Source organism: Maylandia zebra, linkage group LG8 (assembly GCF_041146795.1).
Source record: "Maylandia zebra isolate NMK-2024a linkage group LG8, Mzebra_GT3a, whole genome shotgun sequence".
In the NCBI taxonomy this organism is placed as follows: Eukaryota; Metazoa; Chordata; class Actinopteri; order Cichliformes; family Cichlidae; genus Maylandia; species Maylandia zebra.
The window spans coordinates 29,466,737-29,489,711 of NC_135174.1; the positions used below are offsets into that span (position 1 = coordinate 29,466,737).

Consider the following 22,975-nt stretch of genomic DNA (forward strand, 5'->3'; position numbering starts at 1 on the left):
TCTGCTGTGTCTTACTGTCACTGACGACCCAGAGGGAACAAAAAGCACTTCATCGCTGCTGGGAGGGGGGGGGTCATATTCTTCTTCTTCTCTTCTGGTCGATTTCAGCGCCCGCTGCGATGGTCCAACAGTTCAAATAAGAAAAGACTTGAAGCGGAGCTGGTGCTTCAAACTGTGGAGATTATTTCTGTGTGTCTGCGAGTTAATGAAGACCACCCCACTGTGTCACACACATAAAGAAAAACGAGGGTCTGAGATCATCTAAAGGACAGCGCTGCTTAGAATAGCTCCATGATTATTAAACAAGTGCTCCCTCCTTCCTTCCTTCTCCGCCTCCTTCCTCTCATCTCCATTTAGCCTCGTTCTCTCCGCTTCCCCATCAGCCTCGCCTCGCTCGCCGCCTCGCTCATTCTGTTCGTCTCATCCTGAACTCGTGTAGACGCCGTGTTTGTTTGCAGGGCGTGAGCACGGAGTGGGCATCGTACAGGCTGTGAAGCCCTTTGAGACTAACGTGATGTTGTGTGACACAGATTATTAGACTTGACAGACTCCTTCCTCATGTCTGTCCTATTTCTCTGTTTAAACTATAAACACCAGCTGTGTCTGACGCCTGGTACCACTTATCAGTTTTTGGTGTGCAAAGCTAAATCCAACCATCAAAAGCTGGATTTTTCCAAGGCCTGAGAAGCAACCAGAACTGCAGTTCCACTAATGTCCACTCGAGGCTGGAGCCAAACAAGGAGAGCACTGCGAGACAGGATTAAAGCAGAAAGTTCGGCATGGCTGTAACTAACACAACATCTAAGAAGTCAGTGTTTTGGTCAGAATGAATGCAAACACTTGCAACAGGAAGTCAGCGATGACTATTTTATGTTCTGGTCACCTGGTAAGAGGCGACCTGTCTCCAACCATCAGGGTCAGGCAGTCAGACTGATCGCCAGCGTGTTGCAGTCAGTCGGGCCTGATTTAGACTTCGGTGACTCTTTGTACAGCCCACCATGTAACCTGTGTCAGTGTAAGTTGTGTTACTTACACTAAGTACCAAACAGACCAATCACAACAGTCTTGGGCCGCATTGACCTGACGTGCCGTTACGTTTCTGTAAGTGTGAGCAAAGCTACGCCGCAGGTCACGTCGCTGGGTTTGGAAAAAGGTTTGCGGTTAAGACGTAGCATAAAATCCCGGTCAGTTTACATATGGATCACGTCTCTTTGCAGTGGAGGGCTCAGCTGGCTGTATTCTGAGTTAAACTGCTGTCCTGCAGCTTTTACGTCACTATTTGCAGATTTTTGAACTTCTGGTTCAGATCTGTGAGGTCCTGGCTGGATGCTGGATGTGATACCTGTATTCCAGACAGATGCCTGCCAGGTTGACTCATTCGGTTGCAGACTGATAGCAGACTGACTTTGTCTCATTGCTGTCTTTCAGTAATGCTTTAACAAACTGTGTCCAAAGTGAATGCTGAATACAGAGGATGAGAACAGCACCTACATATCTGATTTTTAATGATATTTTTCCTGCTTTCCAAAGACGATGCAGCAGCCGTGCAGCTTTCAGCTGCTCGTTACATGTGACTGCAGCACCATCATTAGCAAAGCGGTTGGTTGCAGGCGCTCGTGTCGTGTTGGCAGCGTGTCACCGTGCGACCCCGGCTGGATGTTTACAGCTCCACGCATGACAAACCGCGCCGCGTGTTTAGCTCAACAACGCTAATTAAAACGTCCTGTCAGAGGTTAGCGAGCATGCTAACGTTAACCACCGTCTAACATTAGACACTGCACGGCTCATCGCTCCGGCTTCTAAGCACTGACCTGTTTTTTCCTTCCATAGATTTCTTTCCCCATTTATTATGATCCTGCATGAAGCTGCTCGTGAACTGATTTGTGTAATTGTGCAACACAATGAGCGTGCACTCATCACGGAGCTGCAGTGAAGCTCTGTTTCCTTCACAAGAAGCAAAACTGCTCAGCGTGTGCAAACTGAAGTGGAAGAGAATCAAACCTTCAGCCTCCACCATCCCACCTGATCGATAAATCTGTGTGTGTGTGTCTTCAATAACAAACAGAAACTCACACACCGCCTCCCTGCACAGGAAGGACAACACAAGGCTGCTTTTGTCTGTTTGTGTGTTTCCATGGTGACTGAAACAACTGAAAAAGGCACGGACGAACGCAGAGAGCTAAATGGACGGGGGGGGGGCTCTAATGGCAAACATTTATTTTAAGCAAAGAGCTAAAAATCAAAGTGAAAAACGCCGCCTGCTCTGACTGAGGGAGGTTATCGATCCTCGGTCTGCTCTGAAAATCTGTCCCCACAAGTCAGAGCGAGTCCTTCACAGAGATGTTTGTGTCAGACAATCAGATTCAACATGGAAGGAAAACTCAGATTTTTAAGGTTAAACTCTAGAGACTAGGGCTGGGCCATATCATACCGTTCACAGTAATACCGGTGTAATGTTGGGCAAAGATAAGAAAATGAAATATGGCGATAGAATATGGGTAAAACGCGCATGCGCAGTGCCTTTGTTTTCATACGCACATGGCGGCGACGGAGAATGAGAAGAGTGAAAGTGGATCGTTGAGTGAAACAGATGAACCAGAACTGGTTTGTAAACATGCTGCAGCTTCAGTGGTGTGGAACTGGTTCAGCTTTCGTCCGTCAGATACACAACAAAGCACTATTTTTGGTAGCGCATGCTAGCGGGCCGTCGTTATTACCGTGTTGTTTGGAAAATACGGCGCACTTAAAATCAATCCTTTGATTTTTCTGAAAGTCGACAGAGCCCCTTATAATCCCGTGTGCCTTATGTATGAACTCTGGTTGTGTTTACTGACCTCGAAACGATTTTATGTGCACGGCGCTCGAAAATCTGTCAGATGTTTCAGTACGACTTTGCTGAGCTTAATCTGAAGCTCTTATGAAAGACTTCATTTCAAACTTGTGTTGGATAAGTAAGGAAGTGCAGTATTTGTACAGATATGAATACTTTGTGCCCGGCTCGTCTCTCACTGACTAACTGATTGGTAACTATGCCAATAAAATACAACATAGACTCTTGTCTTATTAATGAATTCATGTATTTATTTTGATTTGACCAAAAGAAAGATCAGTAACTGTCTGACCTGCTTGGTTTTTAAGTTTTTAAAAGGATGGAGCCGCCTCCTCAGACTGTACTCAGTAATCAATAATGTGAACCTCTCTCTGCTGTGGCTCTGAGTTGTGTTCAGCTGCTTCCTGCATGGACAGGTGAGTTTGCACCTGTGAGTGAGGAGTGTCTTTATCGGCTGATTTTTCATGAAATCATGAAATAATAAAATCTGAATTCTGACTTTGTCGCCTGTTTGTGACCCGTCAGTGAATCTGTCCGTTTTTATATTTTTTAAATTTACTCAAAAGAAGGGGTTGCTGTAATTAGATTACTTTATGCAGGCATAGAGAATTACATTGAAGCTATTATGGGATGCTCGTATTAACGCACTTCATTTTCATTGTTAAGCTTCAAAGGGGAGAATCTGTAAGAGGACTTCATTTAAGTGAGCCGTGATGTGTGAGTGTGCTCGATGAACTCGTGATGCTCTCTGAGAGGCTGTTTGGGCCTCTGAGAGCGCTGCTGGAGCTGGCGGGAGGTTTTTAGGAGGGCTGTGGACTTAATTAGGTCAGGTTGGTTTTGTGTGTGGCTGGAAATGTGCACAATGAAGCCACACCGGAGTGGTTTTCTGGCAGGCTCTTATTTTGATTCATTTAATACATTTTTTGGCCTCATTGTCTCCGTCTGATTCGCAGCGGCGCGCTCTGAAACCTGATGAGGCCGAGGAGTAAATGGTAAAATTGCAGCCTGTGAGCTGGGCAGCATGATTCCACCGCGCTTTGTTCCCCGGGAGGGCTGCTCGCACGCGGACACACGAACCGATCGCATCTCAGTGTGCTGCGGCTGATGTCTCCACTGTACATTGTTTGTTTACAGTCTGTCTCCTGTTGCCCCGCAGCTCGCCACGTGGGACTCGGTTCACGGCCTGAACGGCAGCCTGAAGGAGAGCCGGATAGAGAACGGCATGCAGGGAGTCACGGTCAAAGTGGTCACGTTGCTGGTAAGTGGACGCTATCGTGGACACAATCAGTCGATCCATCTTCCTGTAAGAAAGGAGAGCACAAGCTGACCAGAAAACACGAGGTCAAAGGTCAAGACTTTTCATTTCCTCATAGTCTTCTTATTGTAAGCAGAGGGGTGGTCCTTTGTGATCATTAGAAAGAAGCAGGTTTAAGGGTCCCGGTGACAGCAGAGTAATCGGGGTAATCAGAGTAATCGGGGTAATCAGAGTAATCAGAGTAATCGGGGTAATCAGAGTAATCGGGGTAATCAGGGTAATCGGGGTAATCAGGGTAATCAGAGTAATCGGGTATTTCAGACGTCCCTTCCTTCAGCAGTGTTTGGTGTCCTCGGTCAGATGAGATTTGTTGGAATCCGAGGTTTGGTGCTCGGATGCCTTGTGCATGATAAAGATCTGCAGTAGCTGAATATCTCTTGTTAGCATTCACTGATGCTCCCTGCAGCTCCAAGAGCGTGAGATCCAGAGGAGGGCGGGCGCTGCATGGCGAGTAAATCAACAGCATAAACAGTGAAGCATCGCAGCGCCGTGTTTACATCCGTGCTGCTTGCGTTACGATGGATAGATCCACTCCAGGGTTGTTGTACTTGTTGTTATTATTACAGCATTTTCAGTTCAGTCCTTTAAGCGTCGGTTCAACTGCGTCTCAAAAATATCAGCACAAAATAAACCCCAGAGAATCCACAGAAAGCTCTCAGCCAATAGAAGAACTGCTTTGTACGTTTTTAGGTTTGGTGTTTGATCAGCTTCGAGTCTCCGCGCTCGCTCGTGTTTCTCGGTCTAAGCAGCTCCTCAGGTCGCTGTGATTAGAAACACCAGCAGCAGCTTCCTCCAGCACTTCCTCTCGTGCCGGCACAGCGGCGTGGAGACGCAGGTGTAACCGAGCGAGACTAATACCTTTACCCTGCCATTCATCCACTGCAGCTGCAACACTTCAGGTCTCGCGCTGCCAGAAACCTGCCCTCAACACTTTAACCACCAAACTCGGCACCCGTGCTTCTCTACGGAGAAACACAGCATGTGCCTCTGTGAACCTTCTTTATCCCGAGCACGCTGTTGTTTTAGGCTCTGCTCAGAGTCAAAGCGAGCCTCTCAGCGTGGCCTGTGGGAACAGCCCCCGCAGTCCCTGATTATTAAACATGGAGGTTCGTGTCATTCAGAAGATGAGGAGACGACGCCTTTCTGGGAATAACTGTAGATTGTGACCTGCCCTGTATTAGCATCATAGCTAAACGTGCAGTTATACTACCTGTGAACACGTCCTCTCCTGCAGACACCTGGTGCAGCCTAAAAAACAACCAAGTGAATCCAGATGATTCTGTTTAATATCTGAGATCGAACGGCTGAAAAGCTTTGAACAGAAAGACAAACGTTGTCTTGTTGCAGCACATTAAAGGCAGCGTCACATCGCCCTGTTGTGGATATTCAGTCTGGGCTTGCAAAGCAGATTTTCTCTTTAGTGCAGCTGGAGCCGAGTAAAGTTCAGCTTTGGGGTATTTTTGCATTTTTTAGGTCCATTTCTAAGATGCATGAAATGAAACTTTCAGCTAGTCAAACTCAGCTGGAGAGTTTTCACCGTTTGTGCGCTCTCCTTCTAAAGGCTGACAAAAGTTGATCTCGCTCTTTGTTTCTCGGTGTTTTTGCTCGGAGCTGCAGTTTGTTGAACGCGCAGCATCGCTCGGCCCTTTTCTTCACTGCTCTTTCTCACTGCAGGAGGATCCTTTTGTCATGGTGGCGGAGAACATCCTCGGGCAGCCGAAGAGATATAAAGGCTTCTCCATCGACGTCCTGGACGCCCTCGCCAAGATCCTGGGCTTCAAATACGAGATCTACCAGGTGGGGCTGACCAGCAGTCTGTCATTTGGTTTGAGCACTAACTCAGCTTCACCTCAGCTCCAAACTCACCATTTAAAATACCGTTTAATTTCATTTATTCAGCACCAAATCACAACAACAGTCGCCTCAAGGAGCTTCACTGATTATAATCTCCAACTTTCCTGTTATCTCAAAGATTCTTGACAGAGCAGCTGTCAAACAGCTGGCAGATCATCTGCAGAGGAGAGGCTTTTGTTTTCGGGCCGATATAAACGAGCTTCTGAGACGTTGGAATAAACTCGCTGATTTTCTTCTTCTCCTTCCTCTCAGGTAGCGGACAGTAAATATGGAAGTCGGCTTCCCAACGGCTCGTGGAACGGCATGATTGGCGATCTAATCAACAAGGTAGGGCCTGCACCACCTTTCTGTTCTCTTACACTCGGTCACTTTGGAGCGTGAACGAAAACCCTTCCTCTCCCTCGCCCTGCAGAGAGCGGACCTGGCGGTGTCCGCCATCACCATCACGCCAGAACGGGAGAACGTGGTCGATTTCAGCAAGCGCTACCTGGACTACAGCGTCGGCATCCTGCTCCGAAAGCCCGAAGAGAAGATCAACATCTTCTCTCTGTTCGCGCCCTTCGACCTCGCCGTCTGGGCCTGCATCGCCGCCGCAATCCCCGTGGTGGGAGTGCTCATATTCCTCCTCAACAGACTGCAGGCGCTGCGCTCCTCGTCCCAGAATGCACCTCCCGGTCAGCCGGCTAACGGAGCGGGGTCGGGCACCCTGCACAGCGCCATCTGGATCGTTTACGGAGCGTTCGTGCAGCAAGGTGAGCGAAAGGTGACATCGAGAGGAACGCTGTTAGGGACGATTCGGAGCAGGCAGGCGTTCCCGTGTTCCAATTTTCCTCTTTCAGGAATTTGAGCAGTCATCATGCTTGACTGTGACTTTGTCCTCAGTGTTTTAAATGTCATGACTTTCCAAAAAGTTCTCTGTGAACACTTTCCAAGAATTCTGTAACAGAAAAAACTTCCTCTCGCTCCAAAATCTTCTGTCGTTTCTGAGCGTCACCTCTGCCCCTGAAATGTCCTCAGTGTGGACGTAAAACAGTGCACACACACACACACACACACACACACACACACACACGCTTTCCCTGCAGATGCATCCAGCTGCATCTATTATGGGCTGGCAGGTTGCCTGGGAAACCTTTTAGGCCTAACAGTGTGTGATTAGACGCAGCCTCTCGGCTCGCTGTGATGAAGCACCGCTCTCACCTGCTGGTTGGATCAGGTGGCAGGCGGGCTCCTGGTTGCCGAGAGCAACTGAGAGGTCGCAGGTCTGACGCCCACTCCAGCTCGTGAGCACAAACACTTGCATGATTTAAAAATGGGCACTCGACACTCGAAAATCCCGACGTCTGAATAACGACCTGTGTGTGTGTGTGTGTGTGTGTGTGTGTGTGTGTGTGTGTGTGTGTGTGCGCAGGTGGGGACGGTGTGGTGGGATCGGTCGCTCTGAGGATCGTCATGGGCAGCTGGTGGCTCTTCACGCTCATAGTTTGTTCATCGTACACCGCCAACCTGGCGGCGTACCTCACCGTGTCACGCATGGATCACGCTATACGGTGAGGTTCACACACACACACACACTCGCCCTGACATGAACAGCTTGCTGTGCGTGTTTGTCTGCAGCTCCGGACTTTGTAAACATACATCTTTCATTCGCACGCTCCGAGCAGACACACACAGCATCCTGCCACAGCGATGGGTTTCTTCCATCAGCCAATCACACGCTCTGCCACAATCTGCACTTCCTGTCGGGGTCGGTGACGCTGACCTGCTTCTAAAGCTCCGCGAGCTCAGACATCAGGGACGGAAGAACTGACCTGAGCTATACGGGTGCAACGATATTCGTATCGTTATTGAACCGTTCGATACAGTGCTTTCGGTTCGGTACGCATATGTATCGAACAATACAACATTTGTAATTTATTTTATCAACTTTCCTTCTGACTATGCTGTCTGTGTTGAGCGCTCAGTGAATCTGCGTTCGACTACTCCGCCTAGGCTGCACTGTCGAGCGCAGATCCACTGAGCGCTCAACACAGACAGCATAGTCAGGAGGAAGAGCGCAGGGCAAGCTAGCGAGACAGAAGTTAAGCTCTCCTTGCAACAGGCAAATTGAACCTCATTCAGATCTGGCGTTTGGAATTATTTTGGTCTTCATGTGACGTATGACCCTGAAGGTAAGCGAGTCATGGACTAAAGTAAAACAGTATGTTGGATGTGCCATGCAATGCTCAATTACATGGGTGGGAACTAGTGTGTTAGCGCAGTTAGCTCGTTAACGTGTTGGCCGTCTAGCCCCATGCACGGGGCGATCGGCGGTAGCTCGTTAACGGAGATTTGCCGTGTTGTGGCGTTAAGGTCATTTCAACGAGATTAACCTGAAAGCACTAGTGGGAACACAACGAATATGACTGCACATTTACGCCGACATCATCCTAGTGCAAAGACAAAAACAACAAGCATGCTACTAACTTTAGCCGAGTCATTTAGACAGCTGTTAGCACGTGATTCTCCTTATGCTGCTGAGAATATAGCCCAGAAGAAGCAGATAGTATAGCTTTTATTTTGGAAAGAGACATTTCTCTGTAATAAACTCTCTTTTTCAAAGATGAGTGATTCCTCAATCAGATACAGGGCTTGCAATATCGCTAGCCCGACGTCCCGGAGCTAGCGATTTTTTTCAGTCGGGCTACAAAAATCTATCTCTTCCCTGCCCGTCGGGCTATTGTAGGAAAAATAAAGGTCAATGCTTTTGCATTCTTTCAGAAATGTAGCTGGGTAATTATGTCATTGGCATCGGTGAGCCACTGTCAATATGTGACATATTGAAATCGCGTTTGAATTTGCGCTTGTTTTTTGCTTTCACTTTGCAATCGTGCGAACTGTGTATAGAGAGCGACAGCACTGATCTGTGAGTGATGATAATTTGTGCACCAATTCCTCTGACATCGTCTTATTAATCGTTAGCTTACTATGCAAACATGACAAGTGAAATCTCCCGCAGCTTAAACATGTGAGAGGTTGATCGCGCAGAGAATCGCTGAGCTTATGTGAGTCGTGTGTAAAAGCAGCAGTATATATATTTTAGTTCTGCTGAGCCAAATAAGACAGGTCAGGGTGAAGAAGTGACAGCCAAAGAAAAGCTTACCACAAAACAGAGAAGTTATGACAAATCAGACTATAAGGCAAAAAGAAAGTGCAGCTTTATGGTTTCATGGACAAAAGAATTTCTGTGGCTGCAATATGACGAGCTAAATAACCAGGGCTGCACATAAGTGGTCCGCAGGTGCGCATTCGCTGTCAAAATAAAAAACACGCACAAGGGTTAGGGTTAAATTTAAAAACTGTACTTTTGAGTTAAAATATATATTTATAATTTTAATAAATGACAAATTAAAAAAGCATGAACATTTTTTTGTATCGAAAAAATATCGAACCGTGACACCAAAGTATCGAACCGAACCGTGAATTTTGTGTATCGTTGCACCCCTACTGAGCTAATATTGTAAACAATGAAACAATCCTGGTGGACGGCACGCTGGCTCAGAGGTTCGAGCTCTTCCTCGGAGAAACATGCTAATGCCCGACACACGCGATCAAGAGTTTCCCTTCCCGAAACATGACTGTACAAAAGATTTTCATCAACACTTTGGATCTTGATGTTTTTCATCTCCACCAGTGACGTTATGTGAATTTTTTCGTTGTCTGGTTGTTAGCAGGATTGTTCCAAGCGTTCTGAGCAGATTACAGCCAGATGTTAGCAGAGGTGGAGCCAATCCAGATCCAGGAAAGAAACTCCAACTCAAACACAAGTTTCTGGGTCTCACGCAAAAATGAAACTATAACTAAAACCCAAACTGTAGAAAGCGACACATGAGAGCAGAAAGTTCTGTGTGTCCGGTTCTCCGACACACAGCAGCACTTTGTCGGGATCAGTGCTCAGATGATAAATAGGGAGCAAGGACTCTGCAGCTGGAGGAAGTTCACTCAGTCTTTATGATCTCAGAGGTCAGGCTGAGCTCTGTCCAGTAAGAGTACATTTATAGGGTTCAGGGTTTTAGAGACTTGCAGCTGCAGCTGTTCCTGCAACGGTACGTCCTGATTCAGAGTATCAGACACTGTCCACACCACTGCTTTACTGCACAGGACAGAAGCCTCCCATCCAAAGCTAACATCTGCGGGATTATGACTGAACGCCTCTAAATCAGAATCCTGCCTCGACGCAGGGACATCGTAGCGCTGTGGATCTGCTCGTATTGATTGATTGCTGGGTCGGGGATTCGTGCGTTGCAGAACAACTAATTGCTGCAATCTTTTGAAAGTTAGTGAGCAACTGTGGTTCTTGAGCTACAGCAGTCAGAAGGTCAGTGGTTCAATGCCCATCTACTGCAGTCTGCATGCTGCGTCCATCGGAGCGTGAGTGCATGCACGATGTTAGACGAGGCCGTTATGGGCTCGTGCGTGATTGGTTGAAGAAGGCACACCAATAACAAAAAGCACACTTAGAGAGAAAAGCTGTAACTAGCAGCCTGTTAACCATTTACCACTATAAGACCACGTGCACACAGAGACTTGGCTCGAACACAGGCTGCTTCTTCACTTTCTTCATCTGCTCCTCATTTGTGACATACAGTTTCAAATAGAGTAGAATAGAGTAGAATAGAGTAGCCTTTTATTGTACTGAACATGTACAACGAAACCAACTGTGGACGACACACAGTGGAGGGCAAACTGCTAATAGGAGTGACGTCACATGGCTCTGTCCATCTTTTAAATACAGTCTCTGTGAGCTGATGTGGCGTGGAGCCGTCACTGCAACGGTTTGAAAAACAGAGACCAGACATTAAGCAAATTTGTGGATACTTAATTAAAGCTGTTTCCTCATTACGCCGATAAACACGTTGGAGTTTCTGCTGAATAAATTATAACATCTAAAGACCAGTTCTGTAAAACTGTAACTGAGTGACCTCGTCGGCTCTGCGGCGGCTAATTAGCAGCGAGCACAGCGTTTTCCGTCCACGGGAAGCTCGGCTCTTAAAGAGACGCCTGACTCGGCTGAACGTGGCCGCCGCTCCTCTGCAGCACCGTGTTAATTGCTCGGCCGACCTCGGGAGCTTCTCCCGCCGATTCTTAACCTTAAGGAGGGAACTAAAGAAACTGATTTACATCAGTGCTGTGGGAGGCTGGAGACGGGCTGCTCATCCTCTCTGATTTAACAAACCCCGAGAGAGGAGGGTGTGAAGGTGCAGCTGATCTGCAGATGGATCGAGAGGCTCGCCTGCGCTGCTGAAACGGCTCTCGGCTTGAATATTTCTTCATGAAGGAGCCACGCTGCAGCGGCTGAGTTCAAGTATTTAATGCACTGCAAAAAAAAGCCCGTCTAACCAGCGCCGGCTGCCTCGCCGCTTCAGTCTTTTTCACATTTAACACTCTCGCTGTTGACGAAGAACGCGCTGACCTCGTGGCGAGGAGCGCTGGCGGATCTTGCAACTCGTCCAAAAGCCGAGGAGAGGGAAAGTTTGGAGATGTTGAAAGTTCACGTGTGATTTGCATAAATACTTAAATCCTCAGCACTAAAAAAAATACTCAGTTTGGTTTGTGAAGTGTGTTACGCAAGAAATGCAACGATAGCTGCGGACTCCTCTGGGCGAACACGGGAGCTCGAGCTGATCCAGTAACTCGTCCGTCACGTTCACCAAATATGAGGCAGGAAATTAAAAAAAGGCTGTTTAGAAGAAACCTCAACAGGAAACCGCAGTAAAAGGTTCAAAGCATGAAGGAGACCACTGACTCACACGGGTCAGTTTGGAAACCCACTGGAGTCTGAGCATTGTCTTCAGCTCATCCGGGACCAGGTCTTGGTCCTGAGCCGCCTCCTCCAGCGTGTCCTTGGTCTGCTCTGAGGCCACGCCCCTAATGATGCCAACTTTAGGCTTTAATACAGTTTAAACAGGTGAGTCATGGAAAAAATTAACCACAGAGAACAAAACAGACTCAGGGCTGGAGTGAGCCTCCAGTGGACATTCGAGGAACTGCAGTTTGTGGCATCTCTGGCACTTTCTCCGCTGCAGAGTTCAGCACACACTGCTTGTGATCTGTGAAGAAAACAAACATCAAAAATACAGAAATAAACTGTCCTGAGTTCACAGAGCATCACCAAAATTCACTGAAGTCTTTGTTTCATGACCAAAAGGAACCAAGCTGCTCTGAGTGATAACAACGATTTCCACCTCCTCAAACTTCTGCTCGGCCTCTTTAACCTTTCTGAGAACTTTTGCACAGCTCAATAAATTTCCTGCAGACATCTAATGAGCAGCTTTTAAGCTGGACAGATAAAGCTGACCCCCTTCATTGCAGCGAACCGACTGACGGTAATTTAATGTTCCAGGCGAGCAGGGCTCACCGTGACTCATGTTGTTTGAACAAACAGGCAAACACGAACCCGTCACAGGGTCAGAAACTCTCGTTTCCAGAAACAACCTGGAAAAACAAGAAGAGTCGCAAAAGTGGGAAATATTTGACTTTGATTCAGACGTTTTTCTGCAAATGTGCAGAGATGGGATCGGTCAGCGACGGCTTATAGATCAGGAGTGTGTTCGCTTACAGGAGCCGCACACTCAGAAGAAATCCGCCCGCCTGAGCAGACACGGCGTGTTGAACAGTCTGCGCCTGAGTTTGATCCTCCAGGATATTTCACCTCGTTCGCTTCACAATTCAGATTTAAATTTAAATAAAATTGGAGTTCATAAAGAGAAGCCTGGAGCAGCTCTTCATATTCAAAAGTACAACTTTCCTCATGTTGTAAATACTTTTTAGTATCAGGGTGTGTCAGAGTGTGATGAACCCCAACTCGCAGACCGGCCGCTAAGTCAACGACTTCACCGTCCAGCTCGTTCAGCTCCCTGGATCAGCACCCCGACCCGGAGGGCTCAGGCTGAGAATCACGACCTTTTTCTCTGACTGGAGTCAGGTATGAGGCCTCCACTCGGGCTCTTTGTACCGCAGTGATAATGTGTTTTTTTTCTCACTGAAACCCAAAAACACTCGAGTGCTGAAGCGTGAGCGGTGTCAACGGCGTTGGCGAGTGTTTGCCTCCCACCCAGCGCCGCAGGCATCAGATCAAAAGCAATATTTCATTTTTCTCTCTTTTTTTGTTGTCGTCTTCACCTCGATAAAACCCGAGTGGTCCGACATCAAAGTCCGGAGCCTCTTTTTATATCGTCACCGGCCATCATCGCGCCTCTGTGTGCGGCTCTGCCCGGGTTTCAGGTTCAAAGACCCAACTGCTCCGAGCCCTTGTTGTTCAGCAGCTCCGTTTCCCTTTAGAGCGTTCGGCATCCGGAGTGGCCATTAATGCTGCTCTGCATTCACGGCCGAACAACACAATCAGAGGTGGACGAGCTCGATCGGAGCCAATCAGATCAGAACAGCGATTAGCTGCTGGAGCGAGGCGGCGATCACACGGGGGTCCGTGCTGCCACGGCTACTGAAGATGAAACACTAATCAGGACGTCTGAAGGCTTTGCAGGAGGACTGCGGGGTGTTCACAGTGGCCGACCTTCACTTTGCATCCGGAGATCAATCCTGAAAGTCCAAAATTCAGGTTTAACTCACAGCCAGTCCTGCCTGAAATCATTGTTTAGAGAGCTGTAGTCATCTTTAATGTGGCACAATGCTGTTAGACAACTGGAGAAATCACTGCTTTGAAATCTCTCGTTACTCATTTGAAGTGAAGCAGATTTTTATTCAAATCAGTTTTTATTTCAAAGGATTTTGATACAACGTCAGGAAAAAGTTCCCAGTTAAACCATCGTGCTGACAGGAAGTGTGTGCACTTCATCACACGTACAACACATCTGGCTTCCAGTACAAAACGAGCAGCTCATCAACACCGAAGACGGCCCCTCAGCAGGCCACAGCAAACTGGCCAATCAAGAGAAAGTGGGCTTTTAGGAAGGGGCGGGGTCCTTAAAGAGACAGGAAGTAAAACGGCTCACTTCAGTCAGAGAAAAAGTGAATCTGGATTCTTCTGCACTGCGAGTAGTTGAAAGCTACTCCAGAAGTTCAAGAGCAGTCCTGCAGCTCCTCACTCTGTTTAGGAGTTTAGCTTGTCTTCACTGCACACACACACACACACACACACACGCTCGGCACAAATGCACAGCTCAGGTACGTCGCCGTTTATCTGGGCGGTGCGTGCGGAGCGTTATCTCTCACTTCCTGTCTGAAGGTTCAAAACAGCCATTAATATCAGCTCAGCTCCGCCCTCTTCTGTCTTTAATCATCCGGGAATCAAATCCCCGCTGACATTTCCATCAGCAGGCCGGCGGCGTCACTCCGTGACAGGCGGCTCATTGAACAGCGTGACGCCTAAATGCTGAAATGTTGCTTTTACTGACACTCGCAGATTTGCACGTGATGCAGACTTCCTTTAAAATCTCCTCAGACAACAGAGCGGTCTCCTCTCAGAGCGACAAACATCAAGCCCGCAGCTGCGCGTGTGGACGCAGCGACGCGTGAACGCGCGTCCTCGCTCAGATTTACGACGCGTGTCTGTGAAGGATTTATTATTTCAAAGGCTCAGCAGGCTCTGTTTATAAATATAGATCAGGACATTAACAGTTACGAGGAACAGAAAGTAAAATATAATAATGATAAATATCGTTTAACAAAGTCAGGTTTCCCTTTTAGCTCGTTGACGCCTCGAACCGCACAGCGAATCATAAACGCTGCCTTTCAGGAAACGTTTACTTCACCTTCACTCAGACGGCGTCTGCTTCGGTCCAAACAACAACAGTGAATGCTCACGCCCGCCGGTCATATCCGAGTATTTATTATTGATATGTGCAGCAGGACTTTATTTACTTTCATTTCCACAGGCTGTGTGAAGCTGAAGCCAAACGGTCAGTACACACTCACAACATAAAGAAGACTTCATTTTAAAACCGTCGATTCATCTCCAACTTTGTCATCAATACTGAGGCCTCGGAGATGAAGCCGGTGCAGAAAATGCCTCAAAGCTGAAATAAAACTTCTTTATTCAGATTAGTTTAGTGTCACTGCCGTCTGATTGGTTGTTTGTCCTGAGTCCTTATGAGTTGGCTGGCTTTGTCCCATCTCCCTCCCTGAGCCTGGTTCTGCCCGATCTTCTTCCTGTGAAAACGGAGTTTTTCCTTCCCACTGTCGCCAAAGTGCTTGTTCACAGGTGGCCGTCTGATTGTTGAGGTTTTCTCTGTGTTACGATCTCTAACTTACAATAGAGAGCACTGTGAGGTGACTGTTGTTGTGATTTGGTGCTGCATAAATAAAATTGAAGCAAATTTTTGTGTTGAGCTCAACAATCTACTTTAAATTGCTCACAATAAGAGCATTTCATTTAAGTCAGATTGTATGTTAAAAACCAAAACGTATTAAATCAGCCACGGAGGAGCCAGCATGAGGTTACATTTAAAGAATATGAACGAACATGACACATTCAAGCAGAAAGTGACAAATGTCAGATTTACAGTAACATTATGGGCGTCCGGACCAAAGCTGCAGACGAGGGAAGGATGTTTCTCAGATTTCAAGTGGAAGTGAAACTCCCGCCCACTTGTACATAAAATAAGAAGGTGTAAATACAGGACATAACTTCAGCTCCACAGGTCAGAAATCACCTTTTACACCGGCTGGGTGACACACTGACCCCTCGCTGAAGAGGCCGGCACTTTAACCGAGCGCACTCGTCAGACTGCGGTTTCCTGTCGGTTCGTTTAAAACAACGCTCTTTGGTCTGAAGTGGTCTCAGATCCCAGCCTGCAGGGAGGAGCGGGGGTCCCAGCAATGACCCACACTGACCTCTGTTTATTCCACACATTACTGTTTAAACATAATTACAGAACCAACACGATGGAATCAATCGCAGCAGGAACAAAGAAGCGCGAGGCCTTGTTGGCGCGAGACGACTCCTCCAGAGAACAAAACACATCGATTCACAGACTTTAACAAAGCAAAAACAGACAAATTAGTGTGTGACTGCATCTGAGCAGAAAGTGTGTTTAAAGTATTTTTAGCCTGGCGGGGAACCTCCGAACACTCGTCTGCCATCGAGCTGTTTCAGTTTGGACCACATTAGGTTAGCTGCAGCACCTTCAGACCGAGCCTCCCTTTGAAGTCTTATGATGGAAACATTAGTAAACCGACTGGCTTACAGCAGGTATGTCAAACATAAGGCCCAGGGGCTGGAATCAGCCGTGCAAAGACTCCAGTTTGGCCCACTGGGTGGCTCTGGAAAACGTTTTCATGTTTCACAATATTTCGACAGAAAAAATAAATACAAACATAAAGAAATTACCAAGTGAAGCAGAAACTACAAAGGTCCCAACCTGATGCAAACCAGTGATATGACATCAGGGACATGTTTGGGCTCCATACTGTCATACTACCTCCTCCATGTTTGGTAGATGATGTGGTAAACTTCAGATCCTGAGATTTTCTGTCTTTCTCTGTGCCTTTCTCGTCCCATCATTCTGGTGATCTTGGTTCCACCTGTCTGGACCTGGGCTGCTTCTCTCAGATGTCTTCGTGTTCCTCATTGTAAACTCTGTATTTCCATTTGTAAGGACTCTGAACTCTTTGAGAGTGTGTTTGACTTGGTGAAGGTTTAGTTCAGAGGATCCTGTGGTCTTTTAGGTCTTTAGGCCTCCTTCACTTGCAACAACATCTCTTTGGACCTCATCCTGAAGTTTAGCGTTCCGTTTGAATTCTTTGTCATAGGTTTGCTGATGCAGATTTAAAATTGTCTTTGTGTTCCCGTTGAACTATGTGGAGCTCTGTTTGTACTTATTAAAATGACAGAAACTGCGAGCCGCTCAAACACCTGAAGGCGATGGAAGAACGAATCAGCTCTTCTCGCGGTGTCCTTGATTACAACCAGTCTCCCACCTCTTCAGTGTCCACAGGCTCCACGTCTCCACAAACCTGTAAAACACTGAAATCAGTTCACCGTCACACCAGGCGTCTGGAGACATCCATACACTTCCAGTTAATTTGTCACACTGTAGAAAGAAAACACAGAGACAGACTTTAGAAAGGTATGAAGAGATGAGCATAAGCAAACAATATAATGACATGACAACATGTGAATGATTATGATCGGTAATTACTTTGGACTCTCCGACTGCTGTATGACTGAGGTCACGGCTGCAAACTGGACGTGTGCACTGAGCCTCAGATGGCCCTACACGAGCCTCCTCCAGTCTAATGTCCTTCACCTGTGCTTCACCTCTTACCTTCACCTAGTTTGTTTTTAACAACCCTTCCATTTCTGTCCTCCAGGTCTTTCCAGGACCTGGCGAGGCAGATCGACGTGGACTACGGCACTGTGAGGGACTCGGCGGTCTACGACTACTTCAGGAACAAAGGCACCAACCCTCTGGAGCAGGACAGCACCTACTCAGAGCTGTGGAGGACCATCAGCAAGAACAACGGCATGGATTACTCCGTGTCCAGCCCGTCAGAGGGAATACGCAAGGTACCGCAGAGGTGCTGGTGTGTGATTGTAATAGAGTAAAATCATCAGCTTTGGTTCTAACATCCATGGTTTGGCCTGCAGATGCAGCAAAAATAAATATCTCATAAATCACTGACGTGCAGTGGAAGCATGCAGAGTTAGTGGGAGAGCAGGGGTCAAACACCAGCGGCCTCCAATGAAAACCCAGATCAAATGTCCGAGTCAGCTGAGAACAGCTGTGTTCAACACTGGCTTGCTGTAGTAGTTACAATATTCACCTGACATGTGAAATCTTGAGCCTGGGAGGAAACACAAACCTGGATAACCTGAAGTGTATCCTGTAAAAATCCTTATCCAGCCAGACAGGTGGGTCTGTGGGAAATAAGGGGGCGTTCCTGTTACGTTTGCCTCTTTGATGGACAGGTCCATAGTGCCACGGGCAGCTGTAGCTGCTAACTGGACCAAATGTCCCCGGTTTCTCTGGGAGACCAGATCCAGATGGTCCCAGCATCCTACCCCACCTGTTTTAACTCAAGCTGAAAGCGCCTCTCTTTGCTGAGTGTCCAAAGAGGCCACAGATCGGATGAAGGGATTACAAAGTGGGCTTTGCTCGTGTCACATGTGCTTGGTGTGATGCTTGTTATGGACAAATAACAGACCAACACTCAGCTTCAGATCTGACAGGCTGTTCCTCCCAGTCACAGCCCTGCAGGTCTCACTGCAGGACAGTGGAGTCTCTTAATAGGACACTCTCCCCTCAGGGGCCCGAGGAAGGCCGAGTGCTCCGACCTGTTGTTTGGTAGAAGCACAAATGGCAGTCGGGGTCCGTCCCTCGAGCAGAGGTGATACACGTATACTCACATCTGCACTTCTCATCAGGGGCAACTTCAGATTGGAGGGGTCCGCGTCCTCTCCAGAGCGCAGTCCCAACCTCCAGGTAAAAGTAACAGGAAGTCGTGCTCAAAGTTTCCCCCTTTCTAATGAAGGGCTGAGCAGCTGAACTCTTTCATGCTATTTCCCCTTTTTTGCAGTAAACCCTGCAGCACTCGTTCCTCCAAGAACACCATTTGTGTGTTATATTGATGCACGCATATCAATAATGGTGAAAACAGAAGCACACGCTCCTCCTGCGTTATTCCCAGCAGGCCGCATGCAAAGACACTCCTCTGTTTACCCATTACTTAATTTCAACAGCAGTTTCACAATATCCCAATTAGTGTGTGTGTGTGTGTGTGTGTGTGTGTGTGTGTGTGTGTGTGTGTGTGTGTGTGTGTGTGTGTGTGTGTGTGTGAGAGAGGTGGTGTTTCTCTGCTCTACACTGTTGTGCTCATAGATCTCCCAAAAAGCCGATGACAAATTAGCGTCAAAGACAAATCGTCTCCGAGCGCATCCATTATTCAGCCATTTGCATGATAAACATCCCCACAGATTCTTTGACGGTTTCTCCCCACAGTCTCTCTCACACACACACACACACACACACACACACACACACACACACACACACACACTCTCTAATCAGTTTTATTGCTATTGTCGACTGCTTCCTCCCACACGCTGCTTGAGACTCACATCCAGAAGCTGCAGTCACAGGACTTTTAGGCACCAGTGCAAACTGTAAGACGACCTCATACATGACTCTTCATAACCAGGACGTCCTCAGCTTTGATCAGTGTCGACTCCGAAGCTTTCCATGAACTGAGGTGACCGCAGGGACTGAATGATCTGGAGCGCTTTTGGCTCCCATCCGGTCCCCGTTTGTCAAATCCTGGATCTGAGCTGGAAAAACAAACGAACGTTTTTCCTGTCAAACTGAGTTGTCTTTGACATTTCTCATAGATAAACTACAGAAATGGGAACAAATGATGTGGTTTGTAAATAAGCAGCTAAGAGCCTAAAGACATATAAAGCTGGTTCTTTGCCAAACTGTGTTATGTGCAGACACAGCGCTCGCTTTGCTGGGATGTCTGCACCAGCGTGAGCTGAGTGTTTGTGCTGCAATATGAACTCTAATCATCTTAAATCTTAGATTGAATGAAACTCAAACATTTCTCGTGAATGAATTTCCACGTTCAAATTCTTCATGTTGTTCACACCGTAGAGCGAAAGCTTTGTACTGCAGGTATCTTTGTACAAATCAGAAAACCGTGTCTGACGAGGAAGAATCGTTCGATGAGTCGGGCTCCGAATAACAACTAGAAACACCTGGAGTGTCGACGGGACGAACTCTGACTAAAACCGAGAATAGTAAAAGACTGATTAATCTGAAATATTATGTTTAAATACATGTTTTCAGAAACTTGTGTATATTTTGGGACGTTGGGGACGAACATGTCATGAGCGCCTCAGCCTAACTGAAGAAACAGCTCTAGGCTCTGATGTTTAAACTACGAGAGCGATCGAGGAGGAAGTCGACTTTTTGGCACAAGTTTGAAATTCTCATTTGCATTTAAATGCATCAGATCTCAGTGACATCGTGTTATTTCTGGCCAATCTCAGCCCTGCTTTCACCACAGCTCGGTGAGAGGGCGGGGTCGGGAGGGCGTGCAGGGATTGGCTAAGACAAAGCAGTAAGCTTTGTAAGTTTCTGGCCTCTGCAGGATTATCAGGCTGGAAAAATAAACCCTGGAATATTTTGTATGCATTGTGCAGCGTGATTCCTGTAAGTCAGCCTGGAGACTGAACCTTCCTGTAAAAGTTACTGATGGATGGATGAGAGTCTTCAGATAAATCCTGACGTCACTTCCCAGCATTCGCTGTCCCGCTGGCTGAATGCAGACGAGCTGTGAGCTCTTCTCGGGGTTGTGAGAGCAGGTCGGGGGTCTGTCTGTGCTTGGTGCCCTGATTCGTCCTCCTTTGATTCAGAGGAATGTCTCCTCTGCTGTCCCTGTGTCCTCTCCTAGCGTAGCACGGTGCACATCCTCATCTCCTCAGAGAGAGAGAAGCCCCTCCCTCCCTCCCCGCTCTCTTTAAATAAGAGGACGGAGCTAACAGCAGCACCTGCGCGCAGCAGATCATCAGACAGACGTGACGTCGTCATTAGTTTGTAACAGCGGGGAGGATCTGAGAAAGAGGAGCGCGCACAGTTTTCAGTTATAGTGAACAGGTTGAAGGAGGCAGATGCAGCAGATCTGCTGACACAGTGAAAAAAACACCGACAACCTCATCCACTTCACCCCACCTGCTGCTGCTCCCGTATCTGTGTTACTGTCATCTCCTCACCCGGCCGGGAGGAGCACACCAGCCTGACTAACACTCCTGCAGGTATTTAGCATCACAAAGAGACTTAGACACATTTACAGAGCACAGCTGCAGCTGCACGAGGTTATTTATAGAGATGTATGCATGCAGGGGAGGAAATCACACTGCAGGATTTATAAGCTAATTTGTTTCGGTGTCAACATTTCAAAGTGAAGAAAACAAATGCAAACATAAAAAATGTATTCAAGACAGAATATATCCAAGAAAAAGTCTGTAAGCGTGGATATCTGAGGCACTATCAAATATTTATGACTGTGCAGTCGTGACACCAGCCGACAGCGACGTTAATAAATACCCATGGCGCCGCGTGCATTTCCACACGTGACACGGTCACTGTGGAACTGAATCAGGATCTGAGGGTAAATACGGTCGGTGTTCTTGTGCACAGTGTCGGGTCAGCTGCAGACTTCAGGTTTAGCTCTGCTCTGGATGAAGCCGCCGGAGAAAAGTCTGAATCCAGTAACAGCGGAGGCATTTGAGAGTCGCTGATGATGACGAATAAGAAACCATCAAATAACCATGTCCCCCCCCCCTCTGTGTCTGCAGGCAAAGAAGGGTCCCTACGCCTTCCTCTGGGACATGGCGGTGCTGGAGTACGTGGCCCTGACGGATGACGACTGCACCGTCACCGTGTCGGGAAGCAGCATGAGCAGTAAAGGCTACGGCATCGCCATGCAGCACGGCAGCCCCTACAGAGACCTCTTCTCACAGAAGTAAGTGAGCTCGTGTTGCGGAGGAGGGAAACCTCCTTATTCCCAAACTGCACCTGTAAAGCTGAACTTTACCTGGCAGGAGTCAGGGTGGAGGTGGCAGGAGTCAGGGTGGAGTCGGCAGGAGTCAGGGTGGAGTCAGGGTGGAGGTGGCAGGAGTCAGGGTGGAGTCAGGGTGGAGGTGGCAGGAGTCAGGGTGGAGGTGGTAGGAGTCAGGGTGGAGTCAGGGGGGAGGTGGCAGGAGTCAGGGTGGAGTCAGGGGGGAGGTGGCAGGAGTCAGGGTGGAGTCAGGGTGGAGGTGGCAGGAGTCAGGGTGGAGGTGGCAGGAGTCAGGGTGGGGTCAGGGTGGAGTCAGGGTGGAGGTGGCAGGAGTCAGGGTGGAGGTGGTAGGAGTCAGGGTGGAGTCAGGGTGGAGGTGGCAGGAGTCAGGGTGGAGGTGGCAGGAATCAGGGTGGAGGTGGTAGGAGTCAGGGTGGAGGTGGCAGGAGGCAGGGTGGAGTCAGGGTGGAGGTGGCAGGAGTCAGGGTGGGGTCAGGGTGGAGTCCGGGTGGAGGTGCAGGAGTCAGGGTGGAGGTGGTAGGAGTCAGGGTGGAGGTGGCAGGAGTCAGGGTGGAGTCAGGGGGGAGGTGGCAGGAGTCAGGGTGGAGTCAGGGTGGAGGTGGCAGGAGTCAGGGTGGAGGTGGCAGGAGTCAGGGTGGGGTCAGGGTGGAGTCAGGGTGGAGGTGGCAGGAGTCAGGGTGGAGTCAGGGGGGAGGTGGCAGGAGTCAGGGTGGAGGTGGCAGGAGGCAGGGTGGGGTCAGGGTGGAGTCAGGGTGGAGGTGGCAGGAGTCAGGGTGGAGGTGGTAGGAATCAGGGTGGAGGTGGCAGGAATCAGGGTGGAGGTGGCAGGAGGCAGGGTGGAGGTGGCAGGAGGCAGGGTGGAGTCAGGGTGGGGTCAGGGTGGAGTCAGGGTGGAGGTGGCAGGAGTCAGGGTGGAGTCAGGTTGGAGGTGGTAGGAGTCACGTGGAGTCAGAGTGGAGGTGGCAGGAGTCAGGGTGGAGGTGGTAGGAGTCAGGGTGGAGTCAGGGTGGAGGTGGCAGGAGTCAGGGTGGAGGTGGTAGGAGTCACGTGGAGTCAGAGTGGAGGTGGCAGGAGTCAGGGTGGAGGTGGCAGGAGTCAGGGTGGAGTCAGGGTGGAGGTGGTAGGAGTCAGGGTGGAGTCAGGGTGGAGGTGGCAGGAGTCAGGGTGGAGGTGCGTACCAGAGGAGTTGGACTTACAGAACGTGCACTCAGCTTGTTCCTTTAATGGTGTAAAAAGCGCTGCAGCAACAAAAACATTTAAATCCAGAAACACGCGTTGCAGATCCGATCAGCTGTTCATAGCTATCACATGTCTGCTATTACCTGCCAAGACAGGAAGTGATGTCATTTTCCATGTAGTTTTTCCCCTACAGGGCCTTTCAAAGGTCTCCTGCTGTTTACTGGAGTCGTGTCTGACTTGGTGCCTTTCTGTGTAGTTTCTGGGAGACTCAGAACTCAAAC

General features: G+C 48.4%; 1 protein-coding gene across 5 annotated transcripts in view; it reads left to right on the top strand.

Moving 5' to 3' along the window:
• LOC101469427 (glutamate receptor ionotropic, delta-1) overlaps nt 1–22,975 on the top strand; it is a 594,275-nt gene that overhangs the window by 546,448 nt on the left and 24,852 nt on the right. For all 5 annotated transcript variants that reach the window (XM_076887763.1, XM_076887764.1, XM_076887765.1 and 2 more), the window contains 7 exons: nt 3,987–4,088; nt 5,820–5,942; nt 6,252–6,326; nt 6,412–6,751; nt 7,411–7,549; nt 17,310–17,505; nt 21,292–21,458. In XM_076887763.1, coding sequence (XP_076743878.1) covers nt 3,987–4,088; nt 5,820–5,942; nt 6,252–6,326; nt 6,412–6,751; nt 7,411–7,549; nt 17,310–17,505; nt 21,292–21,458 — 1,142 coding nt within the window. The remainder of the gene's footprint in view (nt 1–3,986; nt 4,089–5,819; nt 5,943–6,251; nt 6,327–6,411; nt 6,752–7,410; nt 7,550–17,309; nt 17,506–21,291; nt 21,459–22,975) is intronic.